Genomic DNA, 27,487 nt, shown 5'->3' with positions numbered 1-27,487 from the left:
TAATAATAATAATAATAATAATAATAATAATAATAATAATAATAATAAATGCCATTTAGCAGACGCCTTTATCCAAAGCGACTTACAGTCACGTAGAGGGGACACCAGAGGGGACACCAATGGAAAAACGTATTCACAGACCTAGAGAAGCAAGATAAAAATATGTCCCGCTATCACAACTCACAGGGTATTTTCCCTTCTATTGGAAGATAGATAGGCCTACCAATATGATATTCCATGGATGGACTGGTGCCTATGTGGGGTTGTCTGTGTGGGAGGGAGGCAGGAGAGGATAAAGAGGGGCCGAGTGGGACTGGGAGAGAGGCAGGCAGGGAGAGGGAAGGGTTGTGCAGATAGACCAGAGTGGAGCGGAGCCACCAAACTATGGGTGTGTCAAATGGCTCCCAGCACAGCACAGTGTGATAATCCTAGTGGATAGTTCTATTTTTAACACACTGGCCAGTCGTGTTCTGCCCTGTCAACTTCTCTCTGCTCTGTGTCTCCTGCTTGTTGAGCTTCAGTCAGTACATTGATGCTAGTGGCTCTGATCTGTTGTGCTGTGCTGTGGCTCGGCTGTGGGACTGGAGGGAGTGGAAGGGGGGCATAACACTGCTGCTTAAACATAGACCTTCCAATTTGATTTTATAGCGCCTGTTGGACGAGGGGACAGAGGGGTCTCTCTACTGCTGTTTTTTGCTTGGTCACTGTCTTCAAAGGAAATATTGAAGGACTGTTGAGTTTGGAAGCCCCCAGAGACTGAAATGAGAGAACAGGAGAGAGACTAGGATTTCCAGAATCCAGAGAGAAGAGTGTACTGTCGGGGCTGTAAAGCTCATCTTGTACTTTATGAAGTTAAGTTTGGACGGGGGAGACAATGTCTAACGAAAGTGACACTGGAGGTCAACCTGCTGCGACAACAACAATCAGCACTGTCGCCGTGCAGGCTGGGGAATCTCAGATTATTGTTACTGTGTTCAAGGTACCGATCTCCTAAAATATTCTTAAGTTGTGTCTTTGTGTCGTCTTTAGCTGTCTTTAGTTGTCTTTTTAAGCTTATTTCGGTCCTTGAAAAGCACTATATAAAACCCATGTATTCTTTTTCAGTTTGTTGATAACTCATGTGAACAGAACAGAAGAGCTTAGATACAGTGGGGAGAACAAGTATTTGATACACTGCCAATCTTGCAGGTTTTCCTACTTACAAAGCATGTAGAGGTCTGTAATTTGTATCATAGGTACACTTCAAATGTGAGAGACGGAATCTAAAACAAAAATCCAGAAAATCACATTGTATGATTTTTAAGTAATTAATTTGCATTTTATTGCATGACAAGTATTTGATCAGAAAAGCAGAACTTAATATTTGGTACAGAAACCTTTGTTTGCAATTACAGTGATCATACATTTCCTGTAGGTCTTGACCAGGTTTGCACACACTACAGCAGGGATTTTGGCCCACTCCTCCATACAGACCTTCTCCAGATCCTTCAGGTTTCGGGGCTGGCGCTGGGCAATATGGACTTTCAGCTCCCTCCAAAGATGGTTCAGGTCTGGAGACTGGCTAGGCCACTCCAGGACCTTGAGATGCTTCTTACGGAGCCACTCCTTAGTTGCCCTGGCTGTGTGTTTCGGGTCGTTGTCATGCTGGAAGACCCAGCCACGACCCATCTTCAATGCTCTTACTGAGGGAAGGAGGTTGTTGGCCAAGATCTCGCGATACATGGCCCCATCCATCCTCCCCTCAATACGGTGCAGTCGTCCTGTCCCCTTTGCAGAAAAGCATCCCCAAAGAATGATGTTTCCACCTCCATGCTTCACGGTTGGGATGGTGTTCTTGGGGTTGTACTCATCCTTCTTCTTCCTTCAAACACGGCGAGTGGAGTTTAGACCAAAAAGCTCTATTTTTGTCTCATCAGACCACATGACCTTCTCCCATTCCTCCTCTGGATCATCCAGATGGTCATTGGCAAACTTCAGACGGGCCTGGACATGCGCTGGCTTGAGCAGGGGGACCTTGCGTGCGTTGCAGGATATTAATCCATGACGGCGTAGTGTGTTACTAATTGTTTTCTTTGAGACTGTGGTCCCAGCTCTCTTCAGGTCATTGACCAGGTCCTGCTGTGTAGTTCTGGGCTGATCCCTCACCTTCCTCATGATCATTGATGCCCCACGAGGTGAGATCTTGCATGGAGCCCCAGACCGAGGGTGATTGACCATCATCTTGAACTTCTTCCATTTTCTAATAATTGCGCCAACAGTTGTTGCCTTCTCACCAAGCTGCTTGCCTATTGTCCTGTAGCCCCTCCCAGCCTTGTGCAGGTCTACAATTTGATCCTTGATGTCCTTACACAGCTCTCTGGTCTTGGCCATTGTGGAGAGGTGGGAGTCTGTTTGATTGAGTGTGTGGACAAGTGTCTTTTATACAGGTAACGAGTTCAAACAGGTGCAGTTAATACACGTAATGAGTGGAGAATAGGAGGGCTTCTTAAAGAAAAACTAACAGGTCTGTGAGAGCCGGAATTCATACTGGTTGGTAGGTGATCAAATACTTATGTCATGCAATAAAATGCAAATTAATTACTTAAAAATCATACAATGTGATTTTCTGGATTTTTGTTTTAGATTCCGTCTCTCACAGTTGAAGTGTACCTATGATAAAAATTACAGACCTATACATGCTTTGTAAGTAGGAAAACCTGCAAAATCGGCAGTGTATCAAATACTTGTTCTCCCCACTGTATATGCCTCTCAGAACTCTTCTTTGGTCAGAAATGATTGTTCACTCCACAATGATGGAGATGGAGAAGATCAATCTTTCCAAGCAGTTTAACAAAAATGTTGTCTAATATTACCATAGCGTTATGTCTATATAACAACAAGGAATGGTAATGTTCAGTGACTGTCAAGCTAGATTATTGATCTGTCTGTATCTGACAGACACTGACCTCACAGTGATCATCCATCGATCTCTTTCTTTCCAAAGTGCTGCTGCTATTAGAGGATGTTTCCCAAATGGCACCCTATTCCCTTTATAGTGCACTACTTATGACCAGGGGTCTGGTAAAAAGAAGTGCACTAGCCTATATAGGGAATATAGCCATTAGCGACACAACCAGAGAAAGGCATTTCATGTTGTCAATGATGTCACAAGCTTGCATAGTCCACATTGTTACAGCTAGTGTCCTGGGATGTCAATAGTGCTCTCTGTTTCTCCATTATGCTTATAGGACTAGCTCCCAGCCAAACCAGCAGGCTTATCTCAATGCCTCACATACTAACACCGTACATCTCAACATGTAGGCAGCCCTGCAGGGCTTTCCCATGGTAGTGATAAGACAGTGGACATTAGGTATTAGGTCTTTTTTTAAAGTTTACTTTTCTAAGTTATTCTTTTCCCACATAGCAGTCAAATACATATTGTAAATGCATGGTAAATACATGGTAAATACATGGTAAATACATGGTAAATACATGGTAAAAACATGTTAAATACATGGTAAATACATGGTAAATACATGGTAAATGCATGGTAAATACATGGTAAATACATGGTAAATACATGTTAAATACATGGTAAATACATGGTAAATGCATGGTAAATACATGGTAAATACATGGTAAATACATGTTAAATACATGTTAAATACATGGTAAATACATGGTAAATGCATGGTAAATACATGGTAAATGCATGGTAAATACATGGTAAATACATGGTAAATACATGTTAAATGCATGGTAAATACATGGTAAATACATGGTAAATACATGGTAAATACATGGTAAATGCATGTTAAATGCATGGTAAATACATGGTAAATACATGGTAAATGCATGGTAAATACATGTTAATACATGGTAAATACATGGTAAATACATGGTAAATGCATGGTAAATACATGGTAAATGCATGGTAAATACATGGTAAATGCATGGTAAATACATGGTAAAAACATGTTAAATTTATGGGAAAGTTCAAATGCACAAGATATTAGATATGATAAAACACAGAAACAGAGGAGAAGGAAAAGCCTACAGTGAGAGAAAAAAGTATTTGATCCCCTGCTGATTTTGTACGTTTGACCACTGACAAAGACATGATCAATCTATAATTTTAATGGTAGGTTTATTTGAACAGTGAGAAACAGAATAACAACAACAAAAAATCCAGAAAAACGCATGTCAAAAATGTTATAAATTGATTTTCATTTTAATGAGGGAAATAATTATTTGACCCCTCTGCAAAACATGACTTAGTACTTGGTGGCAAAACCCTTGTTGGCAATCACAGAGGTCAGACGTTTCTTGTAGTTGGCCACCAGGTTTGCACACATCTCAGGAGGGATTTTGTTCCACTCCTCTTTGCAGATCTTCTCCAAGTCATTAAGGTTTCGAGGCTGACGTTTGGCAACTCGAACCTTCAGCTCCCTCCACAGATTTTCTATGGGATTAAGGTCTGGAGACTGGCTAGGCCACTCCAGGACCTTAATATGCTTCTTCTTGAGCCACTCCTTTGTTGCCTTGGTCGTGTGTTTTGTCATGCTGGAATACCCATCCACAACCCATTTTCAATGCCCTGGCTGAGGGAAGGAGGTTCTCACCCAAGATTTGACAGTACATGGCCCCATCCATCGTCCCTTTGATGCGGTGAAGTTGTCCTGTCCCCTTAGCAGAAAAATACTCCCAAAGCATAATGTTTCCACCTCCATGTTTGACGGTGGGGATGGTGTTCTTGGGGTCATAGGCAGCATTCCTCCTCCTCCAAACACGGCGAGTTGAGTTGATGCCAAAGAGCTCGATTTTGGTCTCATCTGACCACAACACTTTCACCCAGTTCTCCTCTGAATCATTCAAATGTTCATTGGCAAACTTCAGACGGCCCTGTATACGTGCTTTCTTGAGCAGGGGGACCTTGCGGGCACTGCAGGATTTCAGTCCTTCACGGCGTAGTGTGTTACCAATTGTTTTCTTGGTGACTATGGTCCCAGCTGCCTTGAGATCATTGACAAGATCCTCCCGTGTAGTTCTGGGCTGATTCCTCACCGTTCTCATGATCATTGCAACTCCACGAGGTGAGATCTTGCATGGAGCCCCAGGCCGAGAGAGATTGACAGTTCTTTTGTGTTTCTTCCATTTGCGAATAATAAACTGTTGTCACCTTCTCACCAAGCTGCTTGGCGATGGTCTTGTAGCCCATTCCAGCCTTGTGTAGGTCTACAATCTTGTCCCTGACATCCTTGGATAGCTCTTTGGTCTATGGTGTAGAGTTTGGAATCTGATTGATTGATTGCTTCTGTGGACAGGTGTCTTTTATACAGGTAACAAGCTGAGATTAGGAGCACTCCCTTTAAGAGTGTGCTCCTAATCTCAGCTCGTTACCTGTATAAAAGACACCTGGGAGCCAGAAATCTTTCTGATTGAGAGGGGGTCAAATACTTATTTCCCTCATTAAAATGCAAATCAATTTATAACATTTTTGACATGCGTTTTTCTGGATTTTTTTGTTGTTATTCTGTCTCTCACTGTTCAAATGAACCTACCATTAAAATTATAGACTGATAATTTCTTTGTCAGTGGGCAAACGTACAAAATCAGCAGGGGATCAAATACTTTTTTCCCTCACTGTATGTTCTGTTTGAAGAGAGAGATGTTTTTGTCCTCTGTGTTGTATCCTCTGGCGCCAATTTTGCTGACCAATTTTGGCCGTGAAGGGGAAGGGGGTAATGGTAACGCCGTTCCTCTGCATTTCGAGGTTCCTTTAAAGTGACTGCTCCAGCCACGGCTGCAATCCAAGGCATGCATTGATTAAAGGGCAAAGCATGCAGAGTAGGAAATAGGCCTAATCTCTACCGCCAGCACCGTCACAGTTACAGTGCCCATGCACACTCTGTGGCTGCAACCACATGACTAACCACCGTTTTCTTTGACATATGAATAATTGTCTCAGTGAAAGTTTCCTTACATCTGAAACAACATAGGCTACTGTAATGCTTGTGACACTATGTATAAATCTTGTAATATAGTTTAACAGTTGTTGGTAGTATGAACACTTTGTAGCTGGAACAACCACGGTTGTCATTGACAAATCAATTACTGTACTGTCTATCCAAATATATACAGGCATTATGTAGTAATACTGTCATATAGGCTACAGCAACAGCTGTTGGTGCTCTTTACACTCAGGGTGACACTTCCACAAAAAGCTTGACTTTAAGTTAATATGTGTCACCCAGAGAGGTATCAGTAAGTCATTACATTAAAGGAATACCCCAGGTTACTGGATTGACATTGTCCTGGGAATGTGTCCCAAATGGCACCCTATTCTCTACATAGTACACTACTTTTGAACAGGGTACATAGGGCTCTGGTGAAAAGTAGTGCACTATATAGGGAATAGGGCACCATTTGGGATGCAAACACTGATGGCGTTCCCGGGACAGCACAATATATTGGAAAAGGAGCCCCACGTTGCGGACGACATTTCCATACGCTGTTTACACACTGTGAAATTCACAGGGGGACCATGTGGGTGTTCACAGGTATAATATTACACCAACCTGCCCTGTTTGCAGTCAGAGCATAAACAACATGTTACATGGCCTTTGCAGGTAAACACAAACAGACCTCGGCATCCTGCTGGTTCTAACTTTGATGAGTCTCTTTGATACTTAGTAGTACATCAATTGATCCAATGGATACAGACAGGACATTTACTCCTAATGTATGGTTAAGCAATAAGGCCCGAGGGGGTGTGGTATATGGCCAATGTACCACTGCTAAGGGCTGTTCTTATGCACGACGCAACGCAGAGTACCTGGATACAGCCCTTAGCCGTGGTATATTCACCATATTCCACAAACCCCCGAGGTGCCTTGTTGCTATTATAAACTGGTTACCAACGTAATTAGAACAGTACTAGTAAATGTTTTGTCATACCCGTGATATACCACGGCTTTCAGCCAATCGACATTCAGGGTTGGACCCACCCAGTGTATAATAATAAATATGTATTGAGAACAAAAGGGAGAAAACAAACGCTGTGTGTGTTTTGTAGTGTGGGGCACTGGTGCAGCTGCAGTTGACTGAAGCCAATCCCAACCTGCTGGAGATCGGCAGCAACCAGGATGAAACCAAGAAACTACTGCATGAACACGAGCAGCTCCTGATCAAACTCAAGGTAATCATCTCATTGGAAATAGATGTCACCACCAGGGGGGTCCTGGGTGGTCCAGCGGTCAAAAGCACTGCACCGCAGTGCAGAGGCGCCACTACAGCCAATTGGTCCGGGGTAGGGGAGGGTTTGGCCGGTGGGGCTTTCCTTGGCTCATCGTGCTCTTGTGACAAGGCTGGGCGCCTGCAAGCTGACTCCGGTCGTCAGTCTAACAGTGTTTCCTCCGACACATTGGTGCGGCAGACATCCGGGTCAAGCGAGCAGTGTGATATGAAGTAGGCAGCCAGGCGGGTCTTGTTTCGGAGGATGCATGACTCGACCTTCGACTCTCCCGCGCCCATTGAGGAGTTAATTCAAGGAGCAAACGGAGAGGGGGTGGGGGAATACGCTTGTGGCCATACCACCCTGAACACGCCTGTTCAGGGTCACACCTGGTTAGTACCGGGACGGGAGACCACCTGGGAATACCAGGTGCCGTAAGCTAAAAGAATATTCAACAAATATATATAAAAATGGCACCACAAGTGAGCTATAACTAATATGTCAGCTCAGGTGACATAGAACTACACTGTTCTATTATTGATATGCCACTATTTTGACATGCGAACATATAACTACTCTATTCTATTATTGGTATGTCACTATTTTTACATATGCCAACATAGAACTACACTATTCTATTATTGATATGTCACTATTTTGACATATTCTAATGAGACCATGGTAGGCCATGAGGATGAGCTGCCCATTGAGAATATGAGTTAAGTTGTTTTGAGTGCGGCACAAATCATGCTTCATTGACATCATGGCCAATGTTGAACGTTTGTCATTTTAAGCTTGGAAAAGAGACCCTTAATCCCAGACTTGGGACAACACAGCCACTCCACTGAATAGCAGGCTAGTGATTGCTTTGCAATGCTTGCAGTAAGCCACTGATTCCTTCCAAACCACTCATTGTTGAATATGTGATTTCCAACTTGTGTAATGTTTATGTCCAATGGCCGATGAGCACCGATACGTTTTATCTATAATTTCTCTTCATTTTTTCTCTTGATATGACAAGGATTAAAAACGATTTGCCAATAGATTGTCGACTTGATTCATGATGATGACTGCTAGCTAAGATTTTGAAAGTATGATGTTGACATGATCAGTCCAATCAAAGCTACTGTAGATATAATGTGATTTGACGTCATTTTATCTGTGGCCAATGACCTTGAGACTTCTTGGATGGGCACTTCTAATGTAACTCTATGGCAGCACCCAAGGGGCTTGAATTTTCGAGCTCTACCCTTAGACTTGGCGGTGACGTAGTGTCCCCATGAGTGACGGAACACTGAGCCAATCACGGCACAACTAGAGAACATTACCAACACCTACACTCCGTATTTTCGGCTGGCTGCCCCACCACAGAAAGCACTGAGCTAGGCTGAAACACCTTCCTTTTGGAGCTGCCTTACTCAAGAAAGCAAAAAAGCTGCTTTATTAACTCAAGTATCATTATTTATTTATTTGTACATTGTTTGCAAACTGATATGTGACACGTATTAATGCCAAAATAACATGCAAAACAGGCAAGGCCCCAAAAACTTTTTTTTTTGCTAGAAATGTGGGGCTCAAAACAGGTGTCCCACCTGCCCTGAATGACGGGTTGCCACATTATTATTCAAAACAATGCATTCTAATATAAATCGCACACACACCTCGCTCTCCCGGCTTTGGTGAGTTTAGGCCATTAGGCTATGATTAAAGCTTCTTCAGTCCCATCCTTGTTTTACTATAACTCGTTGAGACACCATCAATGCTTTTCTTGTCTCAGAGATGGAGCGTCAAACTACTTCAGTCACTTTCATTGCCTCAGCCTAGGTGGAAGGTGGAATGTTCACTGCAGCCCTTTCAACGTTGATTTATATTATTTCCACTCAAAGCTTTTCCCCCGGCCTTGTTATAGACAATGGCTATTTAGATCCAGGCTATTCATTACTATTGCCAAGAACTCATTCACTATTTTTACCTACTGCAGGTGTTTTAGTTATGTCTGAGTGCTGAGCATGTTCCATCTTGTTTTATACAAGTATGATATTATTGGCATAAGCATGTGAACAATTGATATTATTAATGTCAATGTTCCAGTAGCCTAGCGGTTAAGAGCGTTGGGCCAGCAACTGAAATGTCGCTGGTTTGAATCCCTGAGCCGACTAGGTAGAAAATCTGTCGATGTGCCCTTGAGCAAGGCACTTAACCCTAAGCTCCTGTAAGTCGCTCTGGATAAGAGCGTCTGCTAACTAAAATGTAATTTTCCAGTAAGATATCAGAGTAACTACAGATTTAAACCCCTGAACAACAGCTCTAATCACAGAGAGGTTTTATCACAAAAACAATCCAAAACAGATTTGAATACAAACTTGCCATGTCCTTGTTTTATCCAATGCTTTTAATTCAGCTTACCAGCAGCAATCTCATTGCAAGCCTTTGAACATTTAAAATGTGTAGCTTACCATAGTGCAATTGAACAAAATGTCAATGAATCGCTCCATTAACAATGTCGATTTACATGCATATGGTAATTGTATGTTTTTTATGTTCAGAGAATGTCAGTATTGTACTCAACGACCATGTAATGTACAGTGAGCTCCAAAAGTATTGGGACAGTGACAAATGTTTTATTGTTTTGGCTCTGTACTCCAGCACTCTGGATTTGAAATTATACAATGACTATGAGATGAAAGTACAGACTGACAGCTTTAATTTGAATATTGGGACAAATTCACTTATATGTGTATTACAGTAGTCAAAAGTTGGGGTGGGGGGTGGAAGGATTACTTTATCCTATCCCAGGTATTCTACTATTCAGGTAATCATCATTATTCCCGATGAATTCAGAATGATCCGTAATCATAGTAGCATCCACATGAATGTAGAGATGTTTAGAAACATATTATATTCTTATTTATAATAAAAGTGACTCCATTCATTTCTATTGGGCACAAAATACTCTGAAACACAACCGAAAATGCATCCAACAAGTTTGTAAAGTCGCAAGATTTATGTAGTCATTGCGTGCTATGAATATGGGACCAAGTACTTAACTTTTTACTACTTTATTACACAAAAGTGAATTTGTTCCAATGCTTTTGGTCCCCTAAAATGGGGGGATCTTGTACAAAAAGTGCTGTTATTTTAAATGGGTCACCCAATATGGATGAAAATACCCTTAAATGAAAGCTGACAGTCATTGCATCATTTCAAATCCAAAGTACTGGAGTGCAGAGCCAACAAAAGATGTGTCACTGTTCCAATACTTTTGGAGCTCACTGTACAAATTGGTGCCAGCCCGTTGTAAGGCAGTTTTGCTAATAAGAATGTAGCCAGCAAAAAAAGCGGTCCATTTACAATGTTAATTTACATGCAAGTATATGGTAATGCAACAATTTTTTATAAGGCAGTGCTCTAAACAGAATGCCTCCTCTGTGTCAGAAACATGAGTGAGAATCCAAAAAAGGAGGCCTGTATAATATAATATGCCATTTAACAGATGCTTTTATCCAAAGCGACTTACAGTCATGTGTGCATACATTTTTACGTATGGGTGGTCCCGGGGATCGAACCCACTACCCTGGCGTTACAAGCGCCATGCTCTACCAATTGAGCTACAGAGGACCACATATATGTATAATGCAGAGAAGATACTTGAATGAACTAGGTACAGTATATCTTACAGACTTCTGTCTTTTTTTGTATGATCCTCTTGTTGTGTAGAGTAAATGTTGCTAATTATGCTGTGAAACCAAGGAGTCCGCTTATACTGTACTTTGATTATACGTTTTATTTATATCACAAGATTTCAGCATAAGTTTACAGACGTCTGCAGCATCTGGAGAACAGTGTCCCAAAATAATATGTCTGTTCTGATCTTCTTTGTCTCAAACCAGTACTTATAATCTTTACCAGGATATGGGTGGTTTCCCATACTGACCAATCACCTGTCTCCACACAACAGACTTCCTCTGTTCTATGGGGTGTCCCTCTAAAACTGCTCCCCCTAAAACTGAATAAACATCCTCTCAGGTTCCACTTTGAAAACATTAGCAAAGTCATAATCCCTCAGACACTACACTCTCTCTCTTTCCAGAAACATGAAGCAGGTGTGTGGGCCTTGCTGGAGGAGGCAGACAGGACGGCAGAGGAGAAGGAGGATGAAGGGGAGGTGTACGAGGCCATGGCTGACTCGCTGAGCGATGCCTGGAGAACCCTGATCTCACTGCTAGAGAAGCGCCGGTCGCTGCTACACCTGGCATCCGAGTTCTTCGACAGGGCTCTCGAGGTAGGAGCTGGGCAAACAGAAACAGAGCTGTTATAGTTACATAAAGCATAAAAAACATACATTACATTTACGTCATTTAGCAGACGCTCTTATCCAGAGCGACTTACAGTTAGTGAATACATATTTTTTTTATACTGGCCCCCCGTGGGAATTGAACCCACAACCCTGGCGTTGCAAACGCCATGCTCTATCAACTGAGCTACATCCCTGCCGGCCATTCCCTCCCCTACCCTGGACGACTTGTGCGCCGCCCATGAGTCTCCCGGTCACGGCCGGCTGCAACAGAGCCTGGATTCGAACCAGGATCTCTAGTGGCACAGTTAGCACTGCGATGCAGTGCCTTAGACCACTGCGCCACTCAGGAGTATATGATCTCACTGCTAGAGTGCTGGTCACTGCTACACATGGCCTCCGAGTTCATTGACATGGCCCTCGAGGTAGGAAGGCTAACAGAAAGGAGATGTTATAGCTACATAGACCATACATAGACCCTGAGCTCACTGCTAGAGAAGTGCTGGTCACTGCTACACCTGGCCTCAAGAGTTCTTTGACGGGGCACTTGATGTATGAGCCGGGCTAACAAACAGACCGTTATAGCTACATAGAACAGACATGGAGCATACATAGACCAGACATAGACCCTAACAGATCAGAGCTGTTTTTCAGTTCATGTACATGTAGGCAATGCCACAGGGGTTTTCATTGTACTAAGCCTGTTAGAAAGTGGAATTTCAACCAGTTCTTTGTTTTTCATGATCATTGTTTGTTGGAGGAAATATATTATTACGGTCGTGTTACTGTTAGTGCATCTGTTTCCTCCTGTGAAGTTTACTTCAAAAGACAAAAGAAAACAGTTCATTGTTTTATCAGCTTTGTTAGCATTTGTGTCAACGTAGATAACATTGTAACTGAGAAGGGGCTGTTTGTACTGCAATTAGATATCAGGGGAATTTACTGCCAGTGTCACAATGGTGCAGTTTCCATGCCATTAGTCCACAAACAGCGTTGCGTTTTGTGATAATGTAGGCCTATGTGCTGTAACTTACCCACGCTCTAAAGGCTGGCCACCCTGGGTGCTGCCGCACAAAGCAGCAGCACATTGAGTTGGTGTGATGATTATGAAACATGATGAGCGGTAGTGTGAAAGATAAAGGAAGCAGATGGTTCCCCCTGGATAACCTCACTGTGGATGTGACTGAGAATTAAACAAATAGCAGAACTGTTTGTACTGTCTGTCCTTCTGTTTCATCACATACCAAACAGTGCTCCTTTTTCTATGTTTTACTTCTTTATTAAATCTATTGTTAATGTACGAAGCCTTTGGAGATCTCCATGAATAAATGTGCAAACTCAGAGCACATACTAAATCAAATCAAATGTATTGGTCACAAACACATGGTTAGCAGATGTTATTGCGAGTGTAGCGAAATGCTTGTGCTTCTAGTTCCAACAGTGCAGTAATATCTAGCAAGTAATATCTAACAGCTCCACAACAAATATCTAATACACACAAATCTATGTAAAGGAATGGAATAAGAATATATAAATATATGGATGAGCAATGTCATTGTCAGAGCGGCATAGGCTAAGATGCAATAGATAGTATAGAATACAGCATATACATATGAGATGGATAATGCAAGATATGTAAACATTATTAAAGTGGCATTATTAAAGTGACTAGTGTTCCATTTATTAAAGTGGCCAGTGATTTTCAAGTCTGTATGTAGGCAGCAGCCTCTCTGTGCTAGTGATGGGTGTTTAACAGTCTGATGGCCTTGAGATAGAAGCTGTTTTTCAGTCTCTCGGTCCCAGCTTTGATGCACCTGTACTGACCTCGTCTTCTGGATGATAGCGGGGTGAACAGGCAGTGGCTCGGGTGGTAGTTGTCCTTGATTATCTTTTTGGCTTTCCTGTGACATCGGGTGCTGTAGGTGTCCTGGAGGGCTGGTAGTTTGCCCCCGGTGATGCGTTGTGCAGACCACACCACCCTCTGGAGAGCCCTGCGGTTGCGGGCGGTGCAGTTGCCATACCAGGCGGTGATACAGCCTGACAGAATGCTCTCAATTGTGCATCTGTAATAGTTTGTGATGGTTTTAGGTGACAGGGCACATTTCTTCAGCCTCCTGAGGTTGAAGAGACTATGTTGCGCCTTCTATACCACACTGTCTGTGTGGGTGGACCATTTCAGTTTGTCAGATATATGTACGCCGAGGAACTTAAAACTTTCCACCTTCTCCACTGCTGTCCTGTCAATGTGGATAGGGGGGTACAGCCTCTGCTGTTTCCTGAAGTCCACGATCATTTCCTTTGTTTCCTTGACATTGAGTGAGAGGTTATTTTCCTGACACCACACTCTGAGAGCCCTCACCTCCTCCCTGTAGGCTGTCTCATCGTTGTTGGTAATCAAGCCTACTACTGTTGTGTCGTCTGTAAACTTGATGATAGAGTTGGAGGCGTGCATTGCTACGCAGTCATGGGTGAACAGGGAGTACAGGAGGGGGCTGAGCACACACCCTTGTGGGGCCCCAGTGTTGAGGATCAGCGAAGTGGATATGTTGTTTCCTACCTTCACCACCTGGGGGCGGCCCGTCAGGAAGTCCAGGACCCAATTGCACAGGGTGGGGTTGAGACCCAGGGCCTCAAGCTTAATGATGAGCTTGGAGGGTACTATGGTGTTGAATGCTGAGCTATAGTCAATGAACAGCATTCTTACATAGGTATTCCTCTTGTCCAGAGGGGATAGGGCTGTGTGCAGTGTGATGGCAATTGCATCGTCTGTGGACCTATTGGGGCGGTAAGCAAATTGAAGTGGGTCTAGGGTGACAGGTAAGGTGGAGGTGATGTGATCCTTGACTAGTCTCTCAAAGCACTTCATGATGACAGAAGTGAGTGCTACGGGGCGATAGTCATTTAGTTCAGTTACCATTGCATTCTTGGGTACAGGAACAATGGTGGCCATCTTGAAGCATGTGGGGACAGCAGACTGGGATAGGGAGAGATTGAATATGTCCGTAAACACACCAGCCAGCTGGTCTGCGCATGCTCTGAGGACGCGGCTAGGAATGCCGTCTGGGCCGGCAGCCTCGCGGGGGTTAACATGCTTAAATTAGGCTAAATTACACTGTTGTCTAACAATACAGATAGATTAACACTGTATTCCTCCACCTCCTTCACGGTTGTCTAACTATACAGATATATGAACTATGTCTTCCTCAACCTCCTTCACTGTTGTCTAACTATACAGATAGATTAACTATGTCTTCCTCCACGTCCTTCATTGTTGTCTAACTATACTGATAGATTAACTATGTCTTCCTCCACCTCCTTCACTGTTGTCTAATTATACAGGTAGATTAACTTTCTTCCTCCACCTCCTTCACTGTTGTGTAATTATACAGATATATGAACTGTCTTCCTCCAACTCCTTCACTGTTGTCTAATTATACAGATATATGAACTGTCTTCCTCCATCTCCTTCACTGTTGTCTAATTATACAGATAGATTAACTATGTCTTCCTCCACCTCCTTCAGTTTGCTATCAGAATAGATGGGGCAGAGGAGTTCCAGAGCAGAGGGCAGGAGCTGGCAGACACTGAGTGTCTGAAAGAACTGCTCATGAAACACAGCGTTATGAAGAGAGGTGGGTATATGTTGATACATCTATAGTACAGCATTTACACGACCCAAAGCTGGACTAATTCATTAATTATTTCTGTTTTGGCCCATATCTTTTGCAAATCAAAAAAGAGATTATGCACATTACAATCTATGCTCCCATGTGGTATGTTGGTGACAATGTTTTGACCACTTAGGTTTTCATCAGGTCCATATTGTTTTGACGTCCAGCACCTGCTCAAATACATTGTATGTGTGCATGTAATCATCTTTTCTTATTCTGGCCCATATCTGTCCCTCGGGTCTACTGGAGAAGTCAATGCTGGTTCTTAACAAGAGTGTCTTTCTAATGAGAAACGTTTAAATGGTATCACGTAATTCAGCTTTTTGCTGCTATTGGCACTGACTATGTAATGCCTCCAAGTAATAGTAAATAAACCGATCCCTCTCTCTCTCTTTCTCTATTGCTTTCTTGCTCTCTCTCTCCTCTGTCGTCCACACCTCCCCATCCTTCCCCTCTTCCCCCAGGCCTCCTGGAGAAGTCAATGTTGGTTCTGAATAAGAGTTGTGATCTTCTAGACTTCCTGAGAGAGTTTCAGACTGAGGAGGGTCTTCAGAGGAGTGATGCGTTGAGAGGGGCTGACAGCAGCTATGGCCGGGTGGAGAGTCTGATGGAGATACTGCAGGACAGGAGGAGACAGGTGGATCAACACATGAAGCAGCAGCTCCTTGACCTGGAAGTGATCCTCAACATCTACCAATGGGATCGCCAGGAACAGGAAGTGAGTCACAAAATGTCAGGAAATGTCTATCTAAGATCAATCTGTGTCAGAAATCTCCTTTTGACTTAAAACTTTCACCGACCTCAGGGATGGCAACTTTGATGGGGGTGGGGGCCCAAAAAAATCTGAACTCATCATGAGTTGCCTGCCCCCAAGTAGAGTAGAAACAAATGTTCTGTGGCATGACAGTTGTCACGCTCGTCGGGAACAGAGGAGGACCAAGGCGCAGCGTTGCAGGCAAACATACTCTTTATTTAGAGACACGATCAAAACAACAAACGATACGTGACAGTTCACGGTCTAACATAAACAGACTAGAAACAAGATCCCACAAACTCTGTGGGGAAACAGGCTGCTAAAGTATGGTTCTCAATCAGAGACAACAAGCAACAGCTGAATCACGTTGCCTCTGATTGAGAACCACACTGGCCAACATAGAACCACAATACCAGAATGTGAAACCTAGAACAACACACATAGACTTTACACACCCTGGCTCAACATATTAGAGTCCCCAGAGCCAGGGCGTGACAGTACCCCCCCCCTAAAGGCGCGGACTCCGACCGCGCCCACCAAACACCACAGGGGAGGGACCGGGTGGGCACTCCGCTTAGGCGGCGGATCCGGCTCCGGGCCTGATCCCCGCTCCCTCTCCAACCCCCCAAAGTACCCCTGGTCCGGTCTGGCCCCGCTGGCCGGAGCTGGACTGCATACTGGTGGAGCGGATTGCTCTAGCTCCGGCGTGAAGCATCTGACCGGTGCCGGACCAGCCACCGGTGGAACAGGCACGGGCCGTGCCGGACTGACGACGCACACCACTGGCTTGGTGTGGGGAGCAGGAGCGGGCCGAGCCGGGCTGACGAAACGCACCACTGACTTGGTGCGGGGAGCAGGAGCGGGCCGGACCGGGCTGACGAAGCGCACCACTGACTTGGTGCGGGGAGCAGGAACGGGCCGTGCCGGGCTGACGAAGCGCACCACTGACTTGGTGCGGGGAGCAGGAACGGGCCGAGCTGGGCTGACGAAGCGCACCACTGACCTGGTGCGGGGAGCAGGAACGGGCCGGACAGGGCTGACGAAATGCACCACTGACTTGGTGCGGGGAGCAGGAATGGGCCGGACCGGGCTGACGACGCGCACCACTGACCTGGTGCGGGGAGCAGGAATGGGCCGGACCGGGCTGACGACGCGCACCACTGACCTGGTGCGGGGAGCAGGAACGGGCCGGACAGGGCTGACGAAACGCACCACTGACTTGGTGCGGGGAGCAGGAATGGGCCGGCGACGCGCACCACAGACTTGGTGCGGGGAGCAGGAACAGGCCGGGCCGAGCTGGCGATGCGCACCGTAGACTTGGTGCGAGTGGCAGGAACAGGCCGGACCGTACTGGGAACACACACCACTGGCCCTACGTGGGGATCAGGAACAGGCCGGACCGGACTGGCAACACACGCCAGTACCTCTCGCCGTGCCTCTACATCCTCCTTCCCCCTGGTGACCAGTGACTCCCGTAACCTGGCGGCCTCCTGCTGCCCCGTCGTCCACGGCGTTAGCCCCCCCCTAAAAAATGTATGGGCTTCACTCCTACCCGTGGACCAGGTCTCCATGCTCCTCGCCAGCCTTTTGCCCTTCTGCCTCCACGTCAAGCCCCTCTCTTCCTCACATGGCTTGACCCAGTCGAGGAGGCGAAGGAGATCCGCTAGAGATCTCTCAGGCGCTGGCTCCTGGACTTGCTGCTTGGTCCAGTCTTGGTGGGATCTTCTGTCACGCTCGTCGGGAACAGAGGAGGACCAAGGCGCAGCGTTGCAGGCAAACATACTCTTTATTTAGAGACACGATCAAAACAACAAACGATACGTGACAGTTCACGGTCTAACATAAACAGACTAGAAACAAGATCCCACAAACTCTGTGGGGAAACAGGCTGCTAAAGTATGGTTCTCAATCAGAGACAACAAGCAACAGCTGAATCACGTTGCCTCTGATTGAGAACCACACTGGCCAACATAGAACCACAATACCAGAATGTGAAACCTAGAACAACACACATAGACTTTACACACCCTGGCTCAACATATTAGAGTCCCCAGAGCCAGGGCGTGACAACAGTTGGATAATAAGTATGGTATTAGAAAGTGCATCTGATATTGAAATGAGGGAATGCCTACCTAGAAAAATATGATACCTTCTGGCTTGTTGAGCCATATGGGGTCATGTGTTAAGATGCTGGAAGTACAGATGCCTCTGGGTTTAATATTCTATCTACTGCTTAGTGTAAGGAAGAGCAGTCATGCAGTATATAACTCTTCCTTTGAAATAATTTACATAAGTACCCAAGTATAAATGCATTAATGTCCTGACTGCAGTTATAATGTATGGTATTTTTTTCAGGTAACCCACTGGTTCAAAAACAAAGCTGACTTGTACTTTGAAAAAGATAATTTGGGCTCAACTCTCACAGAAAATAAAGAGCTCCTTCAGGAATACAAAGAGTTTGAAGAAAAAGCCAAGGTATGATACTTTAAATATGAATACACTTTGGGACATATTTGCCAAGTGGTTGACTGATATTTTCAACAGTAAACAACAAAGCTATAACATAAAACTTATATATTAGGGCATGTCCAATTTTACTGTATATTTGTGACTATTATAATGCTGGGGCCATGAGCACGACAGCTAAGTGACTTTAGTATAGAAAACATACTTGATCTACAGCCAATCTAATATTCCCTGTGTGTCTGTGTGCGTGTGTGTGCGTGCTTGCGTCCTGTTCTGCAGGACTGGAGTGTGTTGGTGGAGAAACTGCTAGTTCAGTCTTCAGAGCTGCTAGTGGGGGAAGCAGAAGGCCATGCTGAGGCTGAGACGGGCCATGTCTCTGAGAGGAGTGTGGCTCTCAAAGCCTTGCACAAACACTTTTGGAACCTCATGATGGGCCGGCTGGCACAGCTACAGGAGAGCAACGCCTTCTTCAGCAGCGCCAACAAGGTACAGACACAACTGACTACTGTATATAACCCCGCTTAGGAGAGTAGGTACTGAATCAGCAGTAGAAAGTAGCTAGTGCAACAATACATATCACCTACAGGAGAGCATTGGCTTCTTTAACAGTGCCAACAAGGGACAGTGCCTTCTCTACATGTTTTGTGGCCATACATTATCAGGGCCAACAAGGTAATTACTGATTAGTGTACATAAAGATAAAACTGTTCTATATCTATGCTAGTGTACATGTAATGAGAGAAATGCCTTCAGTGCCGTCAAGATTGTTACTGTAACTGTGCATATCATCAAATCAAATCAAATCAAATTGTATTTGTCACATGCGCAGAATACAACAGGTGTAGACCTTACCGTGAAATGCTTACTTACGAGCCCTTAACCAACAATGCAGTTTTAAGAAAGTAGAGTTAAGAAAATATTTACAAAATAAACTAAAGTAAAAAAAAGTAAACAATAAAATAACAATAATGAGGCTATATACAGGGGGTACCAGTACCACCTTCTTAAGCACTGCCAATAAGGTACTGTCGCTTTAACAAAGAAATGCAGGCTAAACTTGTAGGATATAGTCAGACCATCCAAAAATATGCTCTCTTGCCAGATAGCTGCAGTTAGTCTTTATTTAGTTGACATGTCCATGTAGGAAGATTAAAACAACGCAAACAAATCTGCTACTGCCAAATCGTTACGGTTTCACACGACCTAATGTACATATCATGTGCCACCTTCTTTAGCATGCCAACAGGGTAGCTAGAATACTGTACAAATCATGTGCCTCTTTCTTTAGCAGTGCCAACCAGGTACCTAGTGTCGCTACTGTAGGCTTGTATTACATATCACCTTCAGGAAAGCCTTCTTTAGTAGTTCCAACAAGGTAGCTACTATACATGTAATATCATGTGCCCGACAAATATGTGAAGAGTGTAATTATTATTGCAGTACTAAGTGCTTACAACTGTCTTGGAGGTACTCTACACAAGAGTAGGGAACTAGTGACTTTAATTTGATTTGAACATGCTGCCCTCTAGTGGACAATAAGGGTATAATATTTGTGCCATCTACTGCATCATGAATTATCACTGTTATTATAATGAGCAACATTACATTTATTCAGGACTTCTGCTGAACCATCTATCATGTTAACATTAATATTTAATGTATATTGTCCTATCCTCTCATTCATGTTTTGTCAGGCTTTTGAGGTCCTGGGAACTGTTGAGAGTAAACTTAAGGGGTTGAAGACCCAGACACTATGGTTGCCTGAGTTGGCCAAAAAGCATGAGGAGCTGTTGCGAAGCATCAAAGAGTCAGCCACCGACCCTCTTCAGAGAGGACAGCTCATACTGCATAAGGCCAACCCACAGAGGTAAGGTGCACGGCATCCATATTAGGACATCCTTAGTCCTCAGACTCAAAACGTCAAAACCACTCTGGTCAAGTTTAAAACCTGCTATGGTCAATAATAACCACAACCTGCTTATCACTGGTTTGGCAAACAGAGATTTTGAGTAACATGTGATTTCAATAGTAAAGATGTCACTGCTATCACTGTATTCTGAAATCAAATATACTTGTTATATGCAATGCCGTGTGTGCAAAATAGGCCTTTATATTAATAGATGGATGGATCAAGAATGCAGATAATATGATTAGTACATGGAGCATTTCACAGCAGACATGCCTCTTACTGTATTTCTAGTACCCAAGTGGAAGGCGTGAAAAGGATGCTAGGATATGTCAGAGACCGGGTTGATGCTCTGAGCCAAGAGTGCCATGCTCACCAAGCACTGGCAGCCAAGAGACAGCAGCTGGTGTCCCAATGTGAAGACCTCATGGACAAGGTACACTCAAGCCTTAGGTTTTGTCCCAAATGGCACCCTATTCCCTTTATATTGCACTACTTTTGACCAGGGCCCATAGGGCTCTGGTCAAAGGTAGTGCACAATATAGGAAAAAGGGTGCCGTTTGGGATGTACCCTTAGCTATCTTTTTATTGAGTTACATCTTTATTCTGAGCCTAGAGGAAAGTCTTTGTCCTCAGGCCTGGACGGAAGCCAAAGTAATTCCACTACCCAAGAGTGGTAAATCGGCCTTTACTGGTTCTAACAGCAGACCTATAAGCTTGCTGCCAGCTCTTAGCAAACTGTGTGAAAAAATTGTGTTTGACCAAATACAACGCTATTTCTCTGTAAACAAATTAACAACAGATGTTCAGCATACTTATACGTAGAGAAGGGCACTCAACATGTACTGCACTGACCCAAATGACTGGTTGAAAGAATTTGATAATAAGAAGATTGTGGGAGCTGTACTGTTTTCAGTGCAGCCTTTGATATTATTGACCATAACCTGTTGTTGAAAAAACGTATGTGTTATGGCTTTTCAACCTCTGCCATATCGTGGATTCAGAGCTATCTATCAAATAGAACTCAAAGGGTTTTCTTTAATGGAAGCTTCTCTAATGTCAAACATATAAAGTGTGGTGTACCGCAGGGCAGCTCTCTAGGCCCTCTACTCTTTTGTATTTTTACCAATGACCTGCCACTGGCATTGAACAAAGCATGTGTGTCCATGCTGATGATTCAACCATATACGCATCAGCAACCACAGCTAATGAAGTCACTGAAACCCTTAACAAATAGTTGTCGTCTGTTTTGGAATGGGTGGTCAGTAATAAACTTGTCCTGAACATCTCTAAAACTAGGAGCATTGTATTTGGTACAAATCATTCCCTAAGTTTTAGACCTCAGCTGAATCTGGTAATGAATGGTGTGGCTGTTGAACAAGTTGAGGAGACTAAATTACTTCGCGTTACCTTAGATTGTAAACTGTCATGGTCAAAACATATAGATTCAATGGTTGTAAGATGGGGAGAGGTTTGTCTGTAATAAAGAAATGCTCTGCTTTTTTGACACCACACTCCAAAAAGCGAGTCCTATAGGCTCTAGTTTTATCTTATCTTGAATATTGTCCAGTCATGTGGTCGAGTGCTGCAAGGAAAGACCTAGTTAAGCTACAGCTGGCCTAGAACAGAGCAGCACGTCTTGCTCTTCATTGTAATCAGAGGGCTGATATACAGTGCATTCGGAAAGTATTCAGACCACTTTACTTTTTCCACATTTTGTTATGTTACAGCCTTATTCTAAAATTGATTAAATTGTTTTTTCCCCTCATCAATATACACAGAATGCCCCATAATGACAAAGCAAATACTGTAAATACTATGCATGCCAGTCTCTCTTGGTTAAGAGTTGACGAGAGACTGACTGCATCAGTTATTTTTATAAGAAACATTAATGTGTTGAAAATCCCAAATTGTTTGCATTGTCAATTTACACACAGCTCTGACACACACACTTACCCCACCAGACATACAAACAATATTTTGGGAGATTGCAAAATATTACCTTTTCATTCAAGAGAAAGATATTGTTTCAGTTGATAATAAAACATTTTAGTTGTTTCTATAACTTGTTCTATAACTTTCTAGCAAGTCAAGCTATCTTACAGAGCAGCAGGCTAGCTAAAAGCTAGGTTATGGCTATACCAAATATTTGTATAACTAAGATAGACCACAGCCTGTCGTTTCCAATGGGAACAAATTAGCCATTGGGGGCAGAACAAGCAAGGAGGTGGGCAGAGCCAAGCACGAGCTAGCGAGATCCTATTGGCACGTTCTAGCATTCGTTTGCATATTTCCGTTAGGGAACGCCTATTTTGTGAAGTGCGTGTGTGCAATAACTCAATTCACATTTGCACTCCTTCTAAACAACTGCAATTTTTGGAAACTTTGACAAAGGTTTTATATTTTCATCTTCTTCTGTGATTTGGTAACTTCCTGTTCTTCAACGGACTCTGGCTGGACTGACGAAGACGCAGAGCTTGGAAAGATTCAAAGTATGCAGCATCCGTCTCGCAACGGAGCTTTCAACTGCAAAGGGGCATTGTGATTCCATTCCGTTGTGGACAGTCCCCATAAAAATGAATGCCATCCGGTATAACGTAACGGAGTGCTTATGGTTAATGTGAATGAAGCATTATTATGAATGTAATTATTAATGAGTGACAACCACTGAATGTCATTCATTACACTTGTTGGAGTTTTGTAACAGATGTATCTTTCCATTCATCAAATGGTGGGTGCATTTTGCACTGTTTGGATGCGGGACAGCGGGAATAATTCTATAGCGGACGAATGTGCGCAGGTAGCCAGGCTTGCATAGGAGCCTTGTGATGTGATTTTTTGACAATCAGATGAAAACATCATGACTGGTTGTGTTTATGTCACATTAAAAGGTTTGCCTAATACATTTTAAAAGTAAAACAACACATATGTACTATTAGGCTCACAGAGATGCAATTAAATTAATAGGGATTCTATATGTAATTCTATGATTAGGTCCATCATTTTTTTTCAACCCTGTTCCTATTGATGTGTCAGCTGACTGCTAGTCTCATTGGGCAGAATTCAGAGTTGACATAAGCATGTGCAAGTTAGACTTTTGCATAATATAATTCACTGTCAGTGGGAGAGGTGCATAAAAGTAAAAACATATATATATGCCATTTAACAGAGTCTTTTATCCAAAGTGACTTACAACATGCGTGCATACATTTTATGTATGGGTGGTCCCAGGAATTGAACCCACTACCCTGGTGTTGACAAGGGGCATGCGCTACCAACTGAGCTACAAAGGACCAGTTAAGCGTATCTAAAGTCAGATTACAGCCCATTCTCAAACGCGTAGCAAGGCTAGTTGACAGCCTACGATCAACTGCTAATGCTTTCATGTGTGTGTAAATGTCCATGTATTTCAGTTGACTGCATTTGAATGAATTGTGGAACTAATAAAGTAAAGTAAAAGTAATGTGTTTCTGTCCCAGATCTCAGTGTGGCTAAAGAGCAGCAACAGTGTCCTCTCCAGCAACACTGAGCCAGGCTCCCTGCTCTCCCAGTCTGAAGACATGCTCAACAAACACCTGGAACTCTCTTCACAGACACAGGTAGAGTCAGATATAACACCTGTACACTTACTCAACCCTATTCAGATATACGTCCCTTTTGTTTATTTACACAGCTCTTGTACAACGTTTGGGGTCACTTCCATTTCAATTCAGGAATCTCAGTTTACTTCCTGAATTGAATTCATTCTAATGGACCTAACCCTGTCTTGTACTGTACTAAAGTATACACATTACATTACCAACAGTTTGTGGACACCTGCTCGTCGAACATCTCATTCCAAAATCATGGGCATTAATATGGTGTTGGTCCCCCCTTTGCTGCCATAACAGCCTACACTCTTCTGGGAAGGCTTTTCACTAGATGTTGCAACATTGCTGCTGGGACTTGCTTCCATTCAGCCACAAGAGCATTAGTCAGGTCGGGCACTGATGTTGGGCGGTTAGGCCTGGCTCGCAGTCGGCATTCCAATTCATCCCAAAGGTGTTCAATGGGGTTGAGGCCAACCAAGTTCTTCCACACCGATCTCGACAAACCATTTCTGTATGGACCTCGCTTTGTGCACGGGGGCATTGTCATGCTGGAACAGGAAAGGACCTTACCCAAACTGTTGCCACTAAGTTGAAAGCACAGTATCGTCTAGAATGTCATTGTATGCTGTAGCATTACGATTTCCCTTCACTGGAACTAAGGGGCCTAGACCGAACCATGAAAAACAGCCCCAGACCATTATTCCTCCTACACCAAACTTTACAGTTGACACTATGCATTCGGGCAGGTAGCATTTTCCTGGCATCCGCCAAACCCAGATTTGTCCATCGGACTGCCAGATGGTAAAGTGTGATTCATCACTCCAGAGAATGCGTTTCCACTGCTCCAGTCCAAAAATGGCGAACTTTACACCACTCTAGCCATCGCTTGGCATTGCGCATGGTGATCTTAGGTTGGTGTGCGGCTGCTTGGCCATGGTAACCCATTTCACGAAGCTCCCGACTAACAGTTATTGTGCTGACGTTGCTTCCAGAGGCAGTTTGGAACTCTATAGTGAGTGTTGCAATCGAGGACAGACGATTTCTACGCGTTTCAGCATTCGGTGGTCCCGTACTTTGAGCTTGTGTGGCTTACCACTTCGCGGCTAAGCCGTTTTTGCTCCTAGACATTTCCACTTCACAATAACAGCACTTACAGTTGACTGGTGCAGCTCTAGCAGGGCAGAAATTTGACAAACGTACTTGTTGGAAAGGTGGCATCCTATGAGCGTGCCACGTTGAAAGTCACTGAGCTCTTCAGTATGGCCATTCTACTGCCAATGTTTGTCTGTGGAGATTGCATGGCTGTGTGCTCGATTTTATACACCAGTCGGCAACAGGTGTGGCTGAAATAGCCGAATCCACTAATTTGAAGGGGTGTCCACATACTTTTGTGTATAAAATAGTGTATGTGTTACCATAGAGTTTTCTCAACCCTGGTAATTTGGTTCTCAGGAAACAGTCAGTGAGGCAGAGGCCATGGCAGAACTGATAAAGGAACTGAGAACACTGGAGTGTCCTGAAGCCACTGAGTTCTCCAACAAAGCATCACTGCTAGAAGAGGAGCTGAAGACAGTCACCAGAAACATCACATCTCGCATCGAGAATATCCGACCATACGTGGGCTTCTTGCGAATTGCTGAGGAGGTTATTTTCTCTTACATCATTTGATGAAACTTAGGAAGCTCATGGTTTTTATAGATCTGTATAGTTAGTTTGGTACAGTGGTATCTGACTAAATAATGTTACATAATTATGTACAGTGTACATTTAAGTTTTTATGTATTTCATTAATATTATGTTGAAAGCACAGGGGAATTCAAATGAAATGTGTCATTAACTGAAATGGAAATCAATCTGAAATGCAGTGTTGGGGAAGCTACTCTGAAAATATAATTTACGAAGATGCCAGTTACTTAACCCTGGAAGAAGTTAAGCTACACCAAAGCTACCCTTAAGAAAGATATAGTTTACTTATCTAAAGTTACTTTGAAAAAGTAGTTCACTACATCCAAACCTCTTCATGAAAGATTATCATATGTAAATCTGAAATGTCATAGAAGACAATTTGCAAGAACAGTTCACTTTGGGGTCATATGTTAACAGAATGTGTAATTTAGCCTATTAAGCACAAAATCAATGTTTCAAGTGAGAATTAGGCAGGTCGGATGCCAAAAAAGAAAGTAAATGATTGCCTACTTCACCCATATTTTATTTTCCTTTTGCAAGAAGAGTAGTGTGTAGCTCCAGTAGTTAACTGCACAACTACATGGCAAAAAAAGTAATTAACTACTGAAAACACTACCTAGATTTGAATTTAGTTTAACTACCACTAAGCTACTGCAAAAAGTAGTTAAATTACTAGTTGAACTACTTGTAGTTTACTACGCCACAACACTGCTAAAATGTAATATTCTGACATGTGTGACTCCAATGCTGGTTCAGGTGGAGGAACAGATGCAGAGTCTACATGAGAGCTATAACAGGAAGCCAGAGGAGGAGGAGAATGAGGAGAGTGGAGTAACGTCTAAGGAGATAGCTGACGCTAAGTGGCAATCCATGTTGGAACGCTTCCTCACCACACTGGACCTAGGAAACAACTACATCAACTCCTCAAACATGGTGAGAGACATTATTAAGCCTCAACCCCTCCATGCACTGTTATCCATGCTAACATTGAGCCTTCCTATAAGCCATTGCTTTTCTGTCTGCACATACAGTGCATTCAGAAAGTATTCAGACCCCTTGAGTTTTTCCACATTTTGTTACGTTACAGCCTTATTCTAAAATTGATTAAATTAATTGTTTTCCTCATCAATCTACGTACAATTCCCCATAATGACAAAGAGAAAACAGGTTTGTAGAAATATTTGCAAAAAATAAAAACATTAAAAAAATATTTATATAAGTATTCAGACCCTTTGCTGTGAGACTCGAAATTGAGCTCAGGTGCATCCTGTTTCCATTGATCATCCTTGAGATATTTCTACAACTTCATTGGAGTCCACCTGTGGTAAATTCAATTGATTGGACAAGATTTGGAAAGGCACACACCTGTCTATATAAGGTCCCACAGCTGACATTGCATGTCAGAGCAAAGACCAAGCCATGAGGTCGAAGGAATTGTCCGTAGAGCTCCGAGACAGGATTGTATCGAGGCACAGATCTGGGGAAGGGTACCAAAAAATGTGTGCAGCATTGAAGGTCCCCAAGAACATAGTGGCCTCAATCATTCTTAAATGGAAGAAGTTTGGAACCACCAAGACTCTTCCTAGAGCTGGTCGCCTGGCCAAACTGAGCAATCAGGGGAGAAGGGCCTTGGTCAGGGAGATGACCAAGAACCTGATGGTCACTCTGACAGAGCTCCAGAGTTCTTCTGTGGAGATAGAAGAACCTTCCAGAAGGACAACCATCTTTGCAGCACTCCAACAATCAGGCCTTTATGGTAGAGTGGCCACACTTCTCAGTAAAAGGCACATGACAGCCCGCTTGGAGTTTAACAAAAAGCACCTAAAGACTCTCAGACCATGAGAAACAAGATTCTCTGGTCTGATGAAACCTGGCACCATCCCTACGGTGAAGCATGGTGGTGGCAG

At 43.5% G+C, this 27,487-nt stretch overlaps 1 protein-coding gene across 1 annotated transcript in view; it reads left to right on the top strand.

Moving 5' to 3' along the window:
- Window positions 1-874: 874 nt before the first annotated feature.
- The window catches only part of LOC311129760 (coiled-coil domain-containing protein 141-like), a gene marked incomplete at both ends in the record, with an annotated part of 63,629 nt that continues 37,016 nt past the window's right edge, over window positions 875-27,487 (top strand). The window contains 12 exons of the mRNA XM_084162188.1: window positions 875-979; window positions 7,055-7,177; window positions 11,304-11,495; window positions 15,031-15,139; window positions 15,643-15,896; window positions 18,288-18,407; window positions 18,678-18,884; window positions 20,093-20,265; window positions 20,599-20,740; window positions 23,784-23,903; window positions 25,347-25,538; window positions 26,337-26,513. Of these exons, the coding sequence (XP_084018314.1) occupies window positions 875-979; window positions 7,055-7,177; window positions 11,304-11,495; window positions 15,031-15,139; window positions 15,643-15,896; window positions 18,288-18,407; window positions 18,678-18,884; window positions 20,093-20,265; window positions 20,599-20,740; window positions 23,784-23,903; window positions 25,347-25,538; window positions 26,337-26,513 (1,914 nt within the window). The remainder of the gene's footprint in view (window positions 980-7,054; window positions 7,178-11,303; window positions 11,496-15,030; window positions 15,140-15,642; window positions 15,897-18,287; window positions 18,408-18,677; window positions 18,885-20,092; window positions 20,266-20,598; window positions 20,741-23,783; window positions 23,904-25,346; window positions 25,539-26,336; window positions 26,514-27,487) is intronic.

The sequence above is a fragment of the Coregonus lavaretus genome (genome assembly GCF_964263955.1).
Source record: "Coregonus lavaretus genome assembly, chromosome: 5".
In the NCBI taxonomy this organism is placed as follows: Eukaryota; Metazoa; Chordata; class Actinopteri; order Salmoniformes; family Salmonidae; genus Coregonus; species Coregonus lavaretus.
Note: the sequence above shows the minus strand (reverse complement) of the source record. Positions and strands in the feature narration are given on the sequence as shown.